The sequence below is a fragment of the Marmota flaviventris genome, chromosome 16 (genome assembly GCF_047511675.1).
Source record: "Marmota flaviventris isolate mMarFla1 chromosome 16, mMarFla1.hap1, whole genome shotgun sequence".
In the NCBI taxonomy this organism is placed as follows: Eukaryota; Metazoa; Chordata; class Mammalia; order Rodentia; family Sciuridae; genus Marmota; species Marmota flaviventris.
This window is the reverse complement of record NC_092513.1, coordinates 26,919,795-26,937,166: the sequence shown is the minus strand read 5'-3', so window position 1 is coordinate 26,937,166 and position 17,372 is coordinate 26,919,795. Positions and strand designations below refer to the sequence as shown.

The 17,372-nt window shown below is 51.0% G+C and overlaps 1 protein-coding gene across 4 annotated transcripts in view; it reads right to left on the bottom strand.

The window, feature by feature from the left end:
- The window catches only part of St8sia5 (ST8 alpha-N-acetyl-neuraminide alpha-2,8-sialyltransferase 5), a 73,594-nt gene that overhangs the window by 12,601 nt on the left and 43,621 nt on the right, over positions 1-17,372 (bottom strand). For 3 of the 4 annotated variants that reach the window (XR_011704811.1, XM_027935705.3, XM_027935706.2), the window contains 4 exons: positions 16,801-16,893; positions 6,925-7,011; positions 3,563-3,707; positions 1,060-1,172 (listed from right to left, as the gene is read on the bottom strand). Coding sequence is in view for 3 of the 4 variants with exons in the window: in XM_027935705.3 (XP_027791506.1) it covers positions 1,060-1,172; positions 3,563-3,707; positions 6,925-7,011; positions 16,801-16,893 (438 nt within the window). In the remaining variant the exon portion in view is untranslated. The remainder of the gene's footprint in view (positions 1-1,059; positions 1,173-3,562; positions 3,708-6,924; positions 7,012-16,800; positions 16,894-17,372) is intronic. The other variant, XM_027935707.2, reaches the window with a different exon arrangement.

Here is a 17,372-nt window from a genome sequence, read left to right as displayed (position 1 = left end):
CTGAAGCAGCCTATGTCACTTAATTCCCCAGCTCTGGGAAGCTGCTGTCATTAACCCCACTTTGCAGGTGAGGAACCATAGTCCAGAGGAGCAAGATGACTTCCTAAGGCCAAGCACCTGGACAGAAGCTCAGATAGGCCCCAAAGACCCGGGAGGGCCTTCTGGCCTCCATTAGCAAGCCAGTAGCCGGGCTTAGGATTTGGGGATGGCTGCCATGTTGGAGAACTCTGAACCTTCTTTTAGGCTTCTCGGTGTCCCCAGGAAGTGTGGGCTGACTCAGGGCAGCAGGAATAGGTGTCTCTCACACATGTCACCCACCCACCCACGTCAGTGATGCTACTTCCAAGCCTGATGCAGGGTGTCCTTGGCTTCCTTCTCCTAGGGACAGAAGGCTGGGGTTGCACTGCCAGGAACCCAAAATTTGCAAGAGCTGCCTTTATTTCAGGACTTCCAGCCACACCAAACCTCCCCTGCCTCCCTCCCTGCCACCAACTCTGAGTGGCCCCCTGATTGCAGATCCATAACCCCTGAGATCCCCCTGCAGACAACCTGTGGGTCTTTGCTTGAAGCTCTTATTTTGAACCCATTGCTACCCAGGCTAAAGAGGAAAGCCGGGCTCCCTAAAGACATAGGAGTATTCTGCATAAGGGAGAGGTGACACAAGGACCAGTGTCCAGCTTAAAGCCAGGGTGAAGCCACAAGGCTGCCCAGCTTCCAATCAGTACTCAGGGAAGTGTAGAACCGGCAGGGAGGTGGGTGCCCATAGCCTGGCCCACAAGTCCTCAGGGCCTCACAGCCTGATCTTTGCTCTTTACATGCTTCCCATTCTGCAAATGGGAAAACGGAGGACCTGGGAGTCCAACAACTTACCCCAAGGGATGGGCTGGAGAGAGAAAGCAGGATACCTCGGAGCATAAGGGTGTGCAGGGTTGGGGAATGGGGGGCTAATTGTTTGAAGGACAATGTCAGAGCATGAGGGGGAGCTGCAGTTTGTGGGGTGTCACAGAGGAGGAGGGTGGTGGGGTCCATGGCAGGTACAGACCCAGAGGGTTCTCTTACCGGAAGACAAAGTCAGCACTGTTGATCTCCCTCCCGCAGCGGCTGTTCTTGAGGATGCCTCCGTTGCCCACCACCGCACACTTCTTAAACTGGGACCGGTAGTAGGGCATATCCTGGGGGAGGCACAGGCACAGTGGTCAGAGCCAAGGTCACCCCTGCCCTCATCTGGGGTGCTCACCTCTGCAACCACGTCTACCTCTAGGATCTCTTGGCCCCATGAGCGAGCCTTACTGGGAATGTGGGAGGAAAGTGGGTCTCCACTTTGCCCATGAGAAGAGAGGTCAACCTGTTATTGCTAGGTGGCCCCAAAGGTCCCTCCCACCTCTGACACCCAGGAGTCTGTAGGCAGCTTCTTCCTAGAACATCTGTGAAGAAGCTTATCTTGGAGCATGATAGTGCTACGGCAGCATCAGGAATTAGGCTAACTCTAGAGACCTGCAGCGTCTGCGGGAGACTTGGTATTCACAGCCCATTTCCCTGGAGGGACAGACCCCAGGGGGCCAGGGCAGGAAAAGCACAGGTGTCTCAAGGACAGTGAAAGCACTCTTTACCTTTTACACAGGAAGGAGAAAACCAAGGTTATCTTTGGAAAAATCATCAAAGCCTTATTATGTTTTATATGGATGTTTTCCAAACTTCCATAAATCAAGAACTACCTGAGAATATCCATTTCTAGGCTTCATCTAAGAATCATGGAATCAGAATGTCCAGGGCAGGGACAGAAGGCTGGGAAGCTGAGAATTTTTACAAACCCAGTAAATACTTACCTTCAGGGAAGTGCCATTCTATGTCACCTGAATTAGAATTCAGGGACCGGAAAATTATGGCTCCTGGGCCACATCTGGCTCGGCTCCTGGTTTTGTATGTCTTGCAAACTATGAACAGATTTTATATTTGCTAGAGATGGAACCCAGAGCCTGTGCCCACCAGCCAAGACCCTATCCTGAGCCACGCTGCCAGCTCCTAGATTTTTAAATGGCTGGAAACAAATCAAAGACATGTGAAAATTATACACAATTCAGATTTCTGTGCTATTGGGACACAGCTGCCATCCTTTGTTTGTCATTCATAGCTGCGTTAGTGCTTGGATGTGGGATGTGACGGAGACAATATGCCCTTCAAAGCCCAAAACATTGGCTATCTGGCTCTTTCAGAAAATGTTCGGTGACCTCTGCTCTTTCCCTGGGCCTCTGCAGTCACACTACTGGCTGTTCCAGTTCCCCAGGTCCCTGCCTGGCTGTGTTTCACTCGCTGGTCACCTCACCAGCCTCATGTTCCAGGGCTAAGACCCACCTTGCAAAGGTAGCTCACCACCATCCTCTCCGGCACTGAGATGAAACCACTCAGTGGGAAGAAACCACTGGCCTCCAGCTGCTGCCCCGAGCTCCACAGAACCTGAGTCTTATTGGCGCCTCTGGTAGGACTGCAGGGAGACTGGGCTTGGTGGCACTCACACCCCCCAGGACCTCAAGCTTCATCCAGACAGATTTGCACACACCTCCATTCAGCATTACTTCTCTTTTTTTCGGGGGGGGGGGGGGGTACTAGAGATTGAACCCAGGGGTGCTTTACCACTGAGCTACATTCTGGGTATTTTTTTTTTAATTATTTTGAGACAGAGTCTTGCTAAGTTGCTGAGGCTGGCCTCAAACTTAGGATCCTTCTGCCTTAGCCTCCCTAGTCCCTGAGATCACAGGTGTGCGTCCCCCACACTGGCTCCACTCAACATTTCCACAATTGGTCCAAAGTGTAGTAGTGCACATGCCCCATGTGACCTGCCTCTCTTCAGAGGCCAAACCCCATCCACATCTGATGACAAGTACAGCATCCCCTTCCATGAGAGTCTGGAGCCGGGGACTGTGCCTGTGGTCAGCCCAAGAGAACCTCAGTGATCTGAACAGGTCACATGTGTATATCCTTCACTCTGTGACCACCATGCCAGGCTGATCCACCCACTCCAGACTTCCTTATGTGAAAGGAAGGAAAGAAAGGTTTAAGGATATTGTGGATGTTCTTTAATGAGCAACTGAATCTACGCCTACTCCAAGCCCCTGTTAGACACAGAGACTGAGGTTGTGAAAGACTGACCCCAAGGTCATCTGACTTGGGCTAAGTTTCAGAGCCTGGTTTGCCCTGGATGGTGCCTTCTGGGGCTCATAGCCTTGGGGTGTCTCTTTCACTCCTGTGTCTACCTCTGGAGTGGAGGCACATGAGATCCGTGTCCCAGATGTCTGTCCTCAGCAAGCAATGCAATAACCAGGATTTTCACTACTTTCTTGCCAAAGTCACATGGGTGATAGCCAGTTGGCATTCATGGTGCCTAGACAGAACCCCCAAGGAAGCCAGCAGACAGGCTACAGGGCCCAGGCAACTGGTCAACCAGGACAAGCCACTTGGGTACAGAGGGCAGAGCATGAGTCACACAAAATCACCAGGTATGGACACAGAGGGCCTCAGCTGTACGGGCTCCCTCACCCCACACAGAGCACCCCGCACAGAGCACCTTGGGAAACATGCGGAAGATCTCCTGGTTGATGTGGTAGATGCCGCTGGTGTCCACCTCGTACTTGAGCTTCGTGCCCAGTGGCGTGTTCTTCTGGGTGGTGAAGAGGAAGGCTGGGGCATTGCAGCACCTGGACAGAGTGGACCTGCCGGGTGGGAGGACAGGAGGGTGACACTAGGCATAGCACAGCCTACCGAGGACACAGGGGTCACTCTGCTGAGCCTCCCCGGTTCTGATTCCCACACTTGCTCCTGCCCACACCTCCACTGGGGCTCCCTCCCCCTCCAGCAGTGACACCTCCCCAGGCACTGTCCTTTCAGCCAGACCAGGTCTACCACCATGAAGCCTCCTACTGCCCCTGTCCCCACAAATGCACTGTCCCAAAGGCTGGTGCACAGACTGGGAGCCATAAACCTCATCTACCATGTCCCGCTCGGGCTTGGGTGACAGCCATTGACAGCAGGGGCTTCCCCCTCCCAATCCTGCCTAGGGCTAGTCACACCCTTAGCTGTTCCCCACTGGAGCCTCCATCCAGACCTGCTGCCCAGAGCCAGGCTACTCCTGCCGCATTTGTGCAGCCTGAACTGAAACCCCCAGGGAGCCTGAGCTCCTCTCAGGGCCTCAGCCCCCATCGCAGATTAGACAAGGCATCCACCTTGTCTGAAGTCTCCCCAGAACCAAGATCCTGGTGGCCAACAGAATTGTGTGCTATCGACCACTCAGAAACTGAGTCAGGAAAAAGGAAGGGTCAGAAACTGGGTGGTGGGTGATGCTGCTGGTTCCAACAGAAATGTCAGGGTTTGTCATTTTTATAAAAGGAGTCCTGATGAGAGCCACAGGGCTCAAGCTTAGGTAGCAGCTTCATCAGGAACAAGCTGCAGGTAGGACAGGCTGGTGTGGCAGGCCCGGGCACCAGCCAGGCCAGGGGAGCCTGGTTCCCCTCCACTCTGCACCAGGTGTTCCACCCAGCAATGCATTCTGGGGGCACCAGGAGACTCCACACGCTGCCTCAGTGGGTCAGATCCTGGGCACACCGTGCTCCCCAGCCCTGGGGACGTGAAACTCTGAACACAGAGGGCGTTGGACTTGAATAAGGGCACAGACCATTGCCCCCTCATGTCAGGGATCTGGGCCCATGAGGCCCACTTCCTCCCAAAAGCGGCAGCAGCAGGCTCAGCACATGCTGGCTGCCTCCAGGGACACCAGCATCCAGGCACAATCACCACCAGCATCCAGGCAACTTCCCTACAGAGAGGGACACCTTCCCTACGGAGCCCTGCAATGACCACTAATGAAGAACCAGGAGGAGATTTCTGAAAGCCCAAGTTCTGGGATGGAAACTTAGGTCACCAACCTGGTGACAAGGGGCCTGGATTCTAGTATCTGTTCTCCCACTGCTGGCTGTGGGGCTCCAGGCAGGTCACTTCCCCCCCCTGGGCCTGTTTCCTCATAGGCGACATGCAGAATTGGCTCTTCCACTCTGACCCCTGTGATTCTGTGACTCCAGCTTGCCAAAGCTGGGAAAGTTACAGGATAATTTTTTTTATGATTATGTCTCTTGCCGGGACTTCACTGAGAGCCCAGCTGGCTGCTAGTCACAGACAGTGGTCTTTCCTATGGAGAGGTGGCTTCCAGAGGGGAGACTAGAAGCCTGGCAGGGCATATCACAGGTCAGCACTACACACCAGCATCTGTCCCTAAGCTTCGCTGGTGCAGAACTCCATCTTGAGTACCCTCATTGGGGAAATCGACTCATACTAATCAAGCTTACAAGCAACAGACATACAAACCAAAATGCCAGTGTCTATTTGTAGGCCACAGGAGAGGAGCAGGACTCAGTTACAGGGCTCCTTCCTGCAACTACAGGGCTCAGGCCTCCCTCCCATCCTGCACTGGGTTCCTACAACCTGCATGAATAATCTCATCATCGTTCCAGGAGCTTGAGACATGAGCAGAGGGAGGCCACTGGATGGCCTTGAGGTTTTTCTACTCAGAGCACCCCAAGGCCTGATGACACCTCCCTTTCCACATCCCTCCTCCCTGGAAGGTCTCAGCTGTCCTGGGTGGTGCTCTCTGATCCCTGCCATGGCTCCCACATGACCCCTGTGTTTCCCTTGTCATTTTCCGGTTGCTTCACTATTTCCTTAGGCATGTGAATCCCACTGATGAGCCTCTCAGCCTAGACAACGGTCATCTCACTGACTGCACCTGTGCTGTGCTCTACGGCCACCCTGGGCGGGCTCAGGCCTTTCTCAGTCCAGGGGCATCGATCTGGGCAGCACATAGTGACCCTCTGAGGGGCAGACTGCAGCACAGCCCCTGCACCATACCATTCCTCCAGCACAATGCTGAGGTTCACAGTCGGCTTTGAGGGAAGGTGGACCTCTGCAAACTACTTTGGGCCTGAGCAGGGTTTCTGGCATCTCACAAAGGCCGCTAGCACCTGCTCTTCAGGGCTCATCACTTCAGACATTCACATTTCTAAAAATGTGCTACTTAAAACAATTATCCTACCTCTAGACTTGGCCTGGAATTGCCACAAACTGGAATAAATGATTTATTAAGAGAATACAGAATTCTCGGTAACATTCCCTCTTCCCAAGCTCTGGGATAGGATTCCTTCATGCTGAAGCTCCCTGAACATTTCAACTCGCACCTGATGTGGAAATCTAGCTTACACCCGGGTTACCAGGGTCGTATCAGTTCCGCAGCCTCAAGTCTACCTGCACCGCCACAATACCATACACTCGCGGGATTGTAGGGAGAGACGGAACCCGGGCACTTGCACTAATGAAAAGAATTTTTGGATGTCTTCCATCTGCTTGCCACCCACAGCAGGACGTTAAGACAGCTCCTGTCTCTTTGGGAGTTTGTAATCTGTTCATTGTGGTTGGAGAGCAATTAGGAGATAATCTACAGCCAGGCTCAGGCGTCTGGTGAGGCTGTCAGAACACAGGCTCTGAAAAGAGGGGAGGCTGTCTTTTGTCAGAGGCAATGTCCCAGAGAGGGAGGCCAGGTTGGTGAGGCTGCAGAGGCCTGGGGAGCCCTCAAGCAAGGATAGCCCCCCTACTAGGCACCTCAGTTAACCCCCGCTGTGTGCTGCATGTGACAGCAGTGACCTTGCAGAGCCGCTACAAAGACTGCGGGAGAGAGATGCAGACAGCAGCTGTTCGGCTGCCCGCCTTGCCCTCTGTGGCCTGGGAACCTTGCCACTGCCCACACTCCCAAGCCAGTCAGGGCCAGCTCCAGGGCAGATGGCCTCCCAGAGCTTGACCTTGCAGGACAGGGGGACTCTGAAGAGGTGGCAATGAGAGGGACAGTGCGGCCACACAGGGAGAGGGGGGACAACGGACGGTAGGTACTTGAACTGGTTGGCTTCGGAGATGTTCATGGCCCATTTGCACATCTGGAGGCTCTTCCACCTGTCGAACAGCTCCGACTGCTTCACCCTTTGGGAGTGGAGAACAGAGAGCAGGTAAGAGGGCCAGGCTGGACCAAGTGTCATCTTTCCAAAAATGCCCCCTTCCTGTTCCCCTATGCAAAATCCTGGACTGGTGCTTTGAAAATAAGTATATACGTATTTTTTATTTTCTGTGTTCTTGATGCTCTGGTGACTGGAGCCTTGCTAATTCCTGAAGACAGCAAGCCAAGTCCCAGCCACGTGCCTTTCATGTGTAAACTGAGCAGTGCAGTCACCTCCTATTCAGAGAGCTGCTGTCCCCTGCCATAATCCCTCCAGGGCCAGCTATCAGACAACCAGTGGCAATCCTTAAGCCTCAGAGCCTGCCACAGTGATCCTAGCCAGTCCCAAAGCTGTCAGCACGACTGCTCCCACCCTGCCCATTCTACCCACAAAAAAACCCACTAACGTTCTTGACGGACTCTCCCTGCGCTTGCCTTCTGAATGGCTTTAGGGCTTCCCCACGGGGCCCTGTGATGGTCATTTTGGGTCTGCATGTCTTTCCACACCTGATTCTAACAAGCCATTATTCCTTGTCCCTCAGGTCTGCACAGCGCTCTCAGGAAATGTTGGTTGTTTTTTTTTTTTTTTTTTGTACTAGAATTTGAACCCAGGGGTACTTCCCCATTGAGCTCCAATCCCCAGCCTTTTTGATTTTTCATTTGAAACAGGGTCTTTCTAAGTTGCTGAGGCTGGCCTTGAATTTGCAATCCTCCTGCCTCAGCCTCCGGAGTTACTAGGATTACAGTCATGTGCCACCACACCCAACTCAGGGCTATGAAGGAGTGACATCAGTTCTCTAGCAGGGCTCCCATCAAGCCCCACACTGTGCACAGCCCACAGGAGACTCAGGACTGTGGCAACCCTTCTCATCCTCCTGTCCCAGGGCAGATCACAACTGCCCAGTGACATACAAAAGAGGTGAGAAACTATGGGTATGCCCCTTTTCTCTGAAAGATGATCTGCCAGGCGTTATGCTTACTGATTTTTAAATATCTGAGCATTGTTCTCAGGCACTCACAGAAAATGGAAGATCTCAATCAAAAATTGTGATTTTCCCTTTGAAACTCACAAAAGAATTATTACTTAAATTATCAATTTACATTTGCATATTTGTAATTATGCATTGAGTTTCAGTACTATATTTGCATGCCTAGCAAAATATAGACACTTGATAATGACTGTTGAGTAAATGAGTAAATCAAAGATACAAATTCCTACAAACACCAGGTGATCATGAGACCCTTATACACATTGACCGCAATGGCCAGCATCTCCCTTCTCCTTTTCAGAGTGTCTAACCTTGAAGGCCACATGCCACGTCTCACACCCTCTCTCTAATATACGTGCTCAGTGTCTCTGTCATCTTCCCTATCCTTGGTTACATATCTCCATTGCACTCGAGAAGTTATTCCTTGGATCCTGTGTCACCGCAGAAAAATCATTTCTGAGCCTCAGTCTCCTCATCTGTAACATGGGGCTACCATAACCCTGGGCTGCCTACTAAGAGATTGTGTTTTTACTATTACCACTTGGTTGGCACTTTTATGCATTTCCTTATACTGTTAGCTCTTTGGGTGGTGGGGGGAGAATGGGGCATAAAGGAGAAAAGAGAAAAATCTGTATGAGGACATTTGTGTTTTCCCAAGAATGTTCCATGGACTGCTACTTCAATGTGGTATCACAAGGTATTAGCTGAACTACATGAAAGTGCTACAAGATGGCATTTGCATATGGTTTAACCAATTTTTTTAAAGAAGGGGAACCTATGGTCAACTATATTGGGAACATTGAGTATTTAAATAAAGTTTAATGCTTTAGTGCGAGACTTCTCAGACCCTTTAATAAAGGAATCTCATGCGTACCATCTCCTAGAGTTAATGGATCATGGGATCCTTTTCTTATCGAGCTGTTTCTAAAACTGAAATTCTACAGAAACACTGAAATGCAAGGCAGGCCCTACACTCATTAAAAGCAATACCAAGACTTTTCTCTCTCTTGATCATACACCGTCCCCAACCAAAGGCTAGGCGTGGGGTACGTCCAGGGTCACCTAGTAGTGGGTCTTCGGAAGCTGGCTGGACTTGGGCCCTTGTGCAGAAGAAGCCCCTTAAAGGAAGCTATTCTGGCTTAGATCACAAATGAGGAAGTGATCCAGGAGCCGAGAGTTCCCAAGAAAACCCTACGACTGTAGTTCTTACCCCACAGTCTCCTGAAGGGCTTGAGGGAGTCCACCTGGGGCATATTCTGGGGAGAATTCAGCCTTCATCAGCTTCTTGAAGGGATCATGATTCCCAAAAAGGCAGATACCCACTTAACTATAATTTAAAACACACACACACACAAAAACAAACAAACAAAAAAAAAAAACAACCCAGACAAGGTTCATTCTGCAGGTGTGTCCCTGAGTTTATTTGGAGGGGGTGACAGTTGTCCCCAGTCAGGTCAAGCCTCACCTACAGGGAGGATGTATGACTGGTGGGGGAGGGGTGGTCGCAGGAAAAGTCACAGAGGATGGTGACTGCATGGGTTTGGAAACTACAGGGACGCAGTTGAGATACCTCCTAACTATTGAAGGTTTGGCAGGTTAGCAGGTTATTTAACTTCTCTGAGCTCAGTTTTCTCATCTATAAAATGAGCATAATAATAGTCTCTTGCCCTCATGGGTTTTTAAATGACTAAATAAGATGACACAATAAAGCATGGGGCCCAGTGCCCGACACAGCAAGCACCTGGGGGTGTAAGTTATTACTGCTGTTCAGCTGAACTGCTGCGACCCTCTGTACTTTGCATTTTTGTAAAACCCACAACCTGTCCTTACTCAATCCTGATTGTTCCCATGACAGCAAATAACCAAGAATACAGGGATCACTGTCAAGTCCAGTGCAAAGCACAGAGCAGGTGCCTATAGAATATTTATTATTTCAAGAGATGAATGAATGGATCAATAATATTGAGTCCAAATCAAGTTCCCTAACTATTTATAACTCCAGATGACACAAACTAGAAATACAGTCCCCGACCAAAACAACTCCCTGCTTGCAGGAAGCCTACAGACTAGGGTGGAGGCCCGGGGAAGAAAATTTATAATGGCTCGCCTGAGAGTAGTAAGCGCTGTGCAGCAGGGTGAAGACAGAAGGAAGTGGCTCTTGGCTGTTTCAGTGGGTCGATCCCATGATCCATTAACTCTAGGAGATGATACGCATGAGATTCCTTTATTAAAGGGTCTGAGAAGTCTCGCACTAAAGCATTAAACTTTATTTAAATACTCAATGTTCCCAATATAGTTGCACAAAGACTGAAACGATACAGGGAATATCTGGGGAGAGTGTACCCAGGCAGAGAAGAGGGAGTACAAGGCTCTGGCCAGAACCCGCTTGGCATTCAGCCCTGGAAGGAGCCCCTCACATCCAGACAGAAGGCAGGAGAGCTTCCTTCCGGCCTCCCAACCTCCTGCAGCAGCTCTCCGCACTCAGAACCTCACAGGAGAAGAGGTGCCACTACTCTGCAGCACCCTGGCTCCCCCACGGCTCCCCTTCCAACCCACAGGCCCTTGGAGCAGCACCTTGCACAGCCACTGCATCCATCACCTGGTGGAAACAGCCCTGCCAGGCCAGGTCCTGAACTCAACCGTGAGCAACCTCCAGGCCCCATTCCCTGGGCCTCCAGTGCCGTTGCTGCACCCTGAGCACCCAGCCTCAAATCCTGGCTCCATCCTCAACTTGCAAAGTGACCTGGGCAAGTCATTTAATCATCTGTAGGATGGATATCATTGCCTCTGCCCTGCCCATCCCAAAGGTTGCCGGAGAGATCAAATGGAATCATATGCATAAAAACAGTTTATAGATTGCTTTACATGTGCAGAGATCAACTTTACTTTAAAGACGGGGTTGCCCCAGACTCCCCTGTCTCCCCTGACACCACTAACACTCCAAAAGAGTAAAAACGGGCATAAACCTACCAAATAAGCAGAATGGCAGGAGGAGCCTCTAGGAGGAAGAGAGATCTCAACAAGTGAAAGGAAGTGGAGCGGGTGGCAAAGGACAGGATAATAGAACAGTCCAAAAGGGGAGTAGAAAGGGGGAAGGCCCTGTCCCTGGAAATGAGAGTCAGGCTGTGAGAGCAAAACCCACCCCTCCCCCACAACAGGCAAAGATTTAATGTGTGGCTGGGGAGCAAGACTGTTAACTCCTCTCTAAAAACTGCACCATTCCCAGCTAAAAACCTAGACCTTCTAGCTGCAAAAGGCTCAGGAGCACCTAGAACAACTTCAGACGTGAAGCTCCTGCTGACTTTTAATTGCTTTAAGTTAAATGTGCATAGGCAACCAAGGGTCACCTGGTCAACCTGAGGGAGACAGAACAGGACAAACCACCAGATAAAATGGCCACAGAGAAAACTACTGGAGGTGCAAAAGACCACTTAAAAATATCCTGCTTGGCACATGGTGCTGCACATCTGCAGTCTCAGCAACTCAGGAAGCTGAGGCAGGGGGATGGCAAGTTAGAGGAAGCCTCAGTAACTTAGAGAGCACCTGTCTCAACATTTAAAAGGCGTGGGTGGGAGGTGCTGGGGATGTAGCCCAGTGGCAAAGAGCTTCTAGGTTCAATCCTCAGTATCAAATAGTAATAATTTTGTTCTGCTTAATGTCTCCAGAGCTATTCAAAAGAGTACATCTTTGAAAGTAAGAAAAGAAAAACTGGAGGGAAGAGTTCATTAGAAGAACTGGAAGATGAGGTCAAGGAATTTGACCAGACAGTAGAAGCAAATGGCAAAGAGAGAAAGAGGTTGTGATTAAAAGATATGAGTGCTAGAGAAGCACTCGAGAAGACCCAGCCCAGCTTTTAGATATACTAGAAAGAGGAAGTACAGACCAATGAAGAGGAAGAAAACTGTACAGAAAGATTCAAGAGCAAGTTCTAGAGTTTGGAGACACACACACACACACACACACACACACACACACACAAAAGAGTTTGGACATGAGCTCAGATGAAGAGGTCCCACTGGAAAATGAGAATGTCATTGGACATTCAGAAGTGGCCTGAGCTAACAAGATCCCAGAGGCAAAAAAGAAAGAAAGAAACCAGATAGTCTGGAACAGCCATTCTCATGCTTCTCATGTAACCATGTGCTAGAAGATGGTGAAGGTCTTCAACATCCTGGGGGAAAGTCGTTACTTAGGTAATCTCTACAAACAGGAACTACAAAGGCTATCAATACCCCCTGGTATTATTCTATTTTCTGTTGCTATAACAAAATACCTGAGGCTAGTTCTTCTAAGAAAGAGACTTATTTAGCTTAAATATCTCCTACTAGGCTCCAGATTTAAAAAATTCCACTGCCTCAATGTTGCCACACTGAAGACCAAAGCTTCAATATATGAACCCTGGGGGCACAAACCATGTCCCAAACACAGCGTCCTTCAATTGGGGAAGTGTGGGGAGGGGCCTGGGCCTGGTGGAAGGGAACAGAATCCTCACCCACTGAAGCATGGAATCGGTGAAGACGGGAAACAGCATGTGCATGGTAGTGAGAGGTCATTACCAGAGGAGACAGCTGAGAATCGGAAGGAGTAGCTTGGGTGAGAAGGCATGGTGCAGGGCACTGGGACTTTTTATTATTGTGAGTCTCTGTGCACTGGAGGTTTCTTGGGCAGGAGGCGGAGATCGCATGAGCTGAGATGATCATCTCATTATGCGTCTTTGTTCTCCCCTTTTCTTCCACAGCCTTCTATTTGCACCAGGTCTCACCCTCTTCCTTCACCCACTCATTCGTTTCCTAGGTGTGTCCTGGACCTGTGCAGGTTGATCTCGGAGCTGCCTAGGCTCAAGTTCTGCCCTCGAGGAGCCCCAGTGCAGTGGACTTGTGAACGCTGCCCTGAGACAGCTTCCAGGGGCATGAAGCAGCTCCCAGCCCAGACGGCAGGCATCTGCCCAGTGCCTGTGGCTCCCAGCTTCTCGCCTGGCCTCATTACTGAGCTCAGCACCGAGTCCCAGACCCTGGAAAGATGGGTCATGGGCAGTGGAGAGGCCAGCTGAGAGTTCTCCTGCATGGCCACCAGCTGGATATGAGGGCAGGCAGCAACTGAATATTTTTATTTAAAAATAAAGAGGTACTAGAATGACTAAAATCAAGCATAAATAACTTGAACAAGAATTAGCAACCATGTATTTTCATAACAATTCATCACAGAATAACTCCTCCCGCATCTGACAGTGTCAGGGAGTGAGGCGTTTCCCATGTGGGAATTTTCTGGTTGACTGATTTTTACCATTGATTTGAGCAATTTTGCATCAAAATTATACCCAGATGAATCACAGATCTCCCTGTCTCCTCAGACAGCACCAGCTGACATTGTGTGCGCCTGAAGCGACATGAGTGTGTTTGTCCAGCAGTCTCCCTCCACAGATGGGGATGTGACCTTTTTCCAGTGACTCAGGGCCATCGTTCATAAGTCCAGGTCATGGAGCTGAGCCGGAGCCCAGCAAAGCCTGTGGGTCCCCAGATGATGTCAGAGCTGCTCAGATCAGAGGCCAGCCTCTGGGCTTCTCTGACTTCATCCAGGGAGGACTGGAAGACCCTCAGCTTGGAGGCTCAGGAAGGAAGGCACGGGGCTTGCAGTTCCCTGGCATCTCCTGGGCACATGCACTGATGCTTCATGAGTAGCCTGGGCTTCGCTTGTCCTCTCAGACCCCCGGGGCTTGGAACCACAGAGAGAGCAGCTACCATGGAAGAGACAGGCCATGAAACGCGCAGCTAGACCTGCAGTCACCTCCTGAGATGGCTACTTATCTCAGGAACTCAGCCCTGGGGGACTAGAGAAGGTTCCCCAAAGGCAAATGTGAGAAAAAATGCCACCAGACACCCCTAATGAAAGCCATGACCAGGGACAGCAGGTGGGAAGATGTGGGAAATAGGAGGCTGTCCATCACTGTCCATAAAGTTTGAATTTGGGCTCAAATCAGAGGGCCCAGGTCAACTCTCATCTGGTCCCCAAATATCAGCTGTGATGGGGACTGTTACTGGCTGAGTTGTGTCCCTCCACAACCCATGAGTTACAGCGATAACCTCTAGTACCCCACTGTGTGGCTGTATTTGGAGAAAGGGTCTTTAAAGAGGCCATTAAGGCAAAATTAAGTCATCAGGGTGAACCCCAATGTGACTGGTGTCCTTATAAGAAGAGGAGATTAGGACGCAAGACACAGACCAAGGGTCAGCCATGTGAGGACACAGGGACAGGGTGACCACTGGTCAGCCAAGGAGAGAGACCATGAAGGAAGCCAGTCCTGCTGACCCCATGCCCTCACACCCCCGGGGGTCAAGCACTGTGAGGAATCGGTGTCTGTTGTTTAAGGTCCCTTGTCTGTGGGACTGTCACAGAGGCCCCTACAGCCTATGCAGTGACCAACACCAGCAGATAGGAATCACATGGGGAAAGACAGAGTTGCAGGGAAGGACGGCCAGCTTATAGGGCTTCTCCACTCTTCCTGTCCAGACCTCGGAGTGGCCATGTAAAGACTGTATGTTTTATAATTTTAAAAATTCACTATGTTCCCTTTGAAAACGCTGAGATATGCTTTGGATTTCCACCCAAGTGCAAAGGCCTGAAGTGTTTGAATTCTGAGGAAAGACAGGGGCTCTCTGCTCACGGGCCCTGACTGAAGTCTGGGCGGTCTTTGCCACTAAATCACAGCTGCTCGACAGTGCTTCCAAACAACTCCTGGTCCTGCTTAAACCTTGCCATGGGCACCCACGGCCTCTGGATAAAGACAAAATCCCAGGTGTGGGTCCACACGGCAGGCCCCTCCTGCTGCTCAGCTGACCACTCAAGCTGACCTGGTCCTTCAGGGCAGGGACACAGACTCCCTCCTGGCCCAGGGCCTCAGACAAATATTCCATCCAGGAACCTCCTGACCTAATTAGCACCTATCACCATGCAGGCTGCAGCTGTGCCATCCCCTTCGGGGAGGCCTTGCCTGGCCAGCCCCTTCTCACATTAGCCCAAGTCCAATTCTCTGTCACCTCTTAGTTATTCACGTCTGTTTCCCCCATGAGGGGTGGGACCACAGGGGTGCATGGTGGATTGCCTCAGGGATTCACCCCAGGGCGGGAACACAGACAACTGGTGAATGCAGGAGCCATAACTGACCCAGACAATGCCAGCTGGACATTTGGCCTCACTCTTGGGCTTAGCTTATGGAGTCTACTATAGTTTGCATCTGAAATGTCCCCAAGGCCCGTGTGTTGAAGGCTTGTTTGGCAGAGTGGTGCTATCGGGAGGCTGTGGAGCACTCAAGAGGTGGGGCCTAGTGAGAGGTCTCTAGGTCATTGGAGGTGTGCCCTCATGGGACCCATGAGTGAGTGGCTTTACTCAACACAGCTCCTGCCACACTGTGCTGGCTCACCACAGGCTCCAAAGCAAAGGGGCCACTTGGCCACGAACGGAGACCTCCAATTCTGTGAGCTAAAGTAAACCTTTTTTTCTTTACAAGTTGATTGTCTAAGGTATTTGTTGATAGCACAGTCTCTGTATAGGACAGGCCAGAAAAACTGCTGCTGACTTCACAGGAAGAAGAGGAAGGAAAGAGGTAGAAGAAAGCAAGTCAAGCATGAGCATCGGCTGAGCACCTATCATGTGTGCCGTTGTGCATGCAGACCTCTAGGTCACCCATTTCCATGTTCGTCATTTCAGCAGATCAATAGCAACCCTTTAAAGGTAGGTAATGCTGTCCCCATTTTTATAGGCAAGGAAAGGCTCAGAGAGGTTAAGTAAGTTTGCCCAACAGTACAGAGCTGGTAAGGCTCAGAGTTGTCTTTGGACTTGGGTCTGCCTGAGCTCAAAGGCCATGCTCTCCCCATCACCCCACTAGCTGGAATCACATCAAATGGGTAAAGGAGGCCTGGCTCCTATCTATGTGCCATCATGGGCCAAGGTAGCTGAAGTCATGTCAGGGGACCTTGAGTCTATGTAAGAACCCAACACTGCCTGCCTTGAACATCCACCCACCATCAGAAGTAACTGTTTATAAATACAGATTCTGCCATGATTAATATCACACAAACTCCTCTAAGTGGATCTGTCTGCTGAATTCATGGCAGGCGGGCACATGCACATTGAAACGGCCACCATTTAATGTGCTTCCTGCACAGCTGTAAGAGGGTACTAGGTGACATATTGTGGAGGCGGAAGAGGAGCATAGTTCTTTCACTATTTGTGTAAGAAGGCAGACTTCAAGAGTCCCCCACATAGGTGCTTGTTCATGCCCCAATGTGCCCCAGAGAGATGCACAGGGCATGCCAGGCCCCTGGGGAGGGCTCATGGCTGGGAGAGGGCAGCATTTCCCTGGACCTTGAAGGTTGAATCGTTTAAATAATTGAAAAATCAAGACTTAATGAAACTTCAATTTTAAAAATGCGACAGTAAGAGGGCCTGACCCTGTGGTGCAAAGTGCCGAATTTCAAGTGAGTCACTCAGGTGCCCTCTTCTATTTCTACACAAGAGCCCGGCGATGATAATCAAGAAGGCTGTAACTGAGCTGAGGACTTAACACCCAAGTCATCAGAGGTGACCCTGCCAACCTGGCCTTCTGTCAAGAACCAGCTTCCAGGGCCTTCCGAATGCCCGTGCTCCGGGAAAAGGAGACCTAATTTTTTTCTCCCCACGATCTGCCTTGCGTTTCCTGTTCCCTTATGGCCTTGTCCTTGCCCCCACCCGGTCCCAGCCCTGCCCCAGCTCCGCATGCCCCTGCGCCCTCCACCCAGCCGCCACACTCACATGGAGAGCACCTTCACTTCCAGTATCTCGTGCCTCAGCTCCAGGCATCTTGTGGAGTTATATTCAAAAGGCCCCTCGTAAAATTCAAAGTACCTGAGGACCAACAGGGACAGAGGTTACACAGAGAAGCAAGCCAGGCTTTCCGGCCCGCCAAGGACTGCCAAGGGAGGCGGGGGTGGGGGAGTGGGGGGTCTGTCTCAGTCAAACAAATAGAGCCAATCAGCCCCACCGCAGCAGAGGACCTGGGGCTGGGGTTGGGTTCCAGGAGGGTGGTCAGTTACTGAGAGCACTCTGCTGCCCTGGGACTAGAAGCACCTACAGTAGCAAGAACCCATTTCAGCCGTGACATGCAGTAGTAGGTCTGGTTCCAAGTTTGTGGCTGTGAAGGAGGAGCCAGAGGAGAGACGCTATGGACTGTGATCAGACAAAGATGAGAGGCCAGGAGGCAGCAGTCCTGGGAGGCTGGCAGGGAGCCAGCCCACCAGCAGCCACCGGCCCTTCCTGACCCCATTTCTCTTTTTCCTTCTGGGACAATGTCCTACAACACAGCCACAGGCAGGGCTGGATGTCTG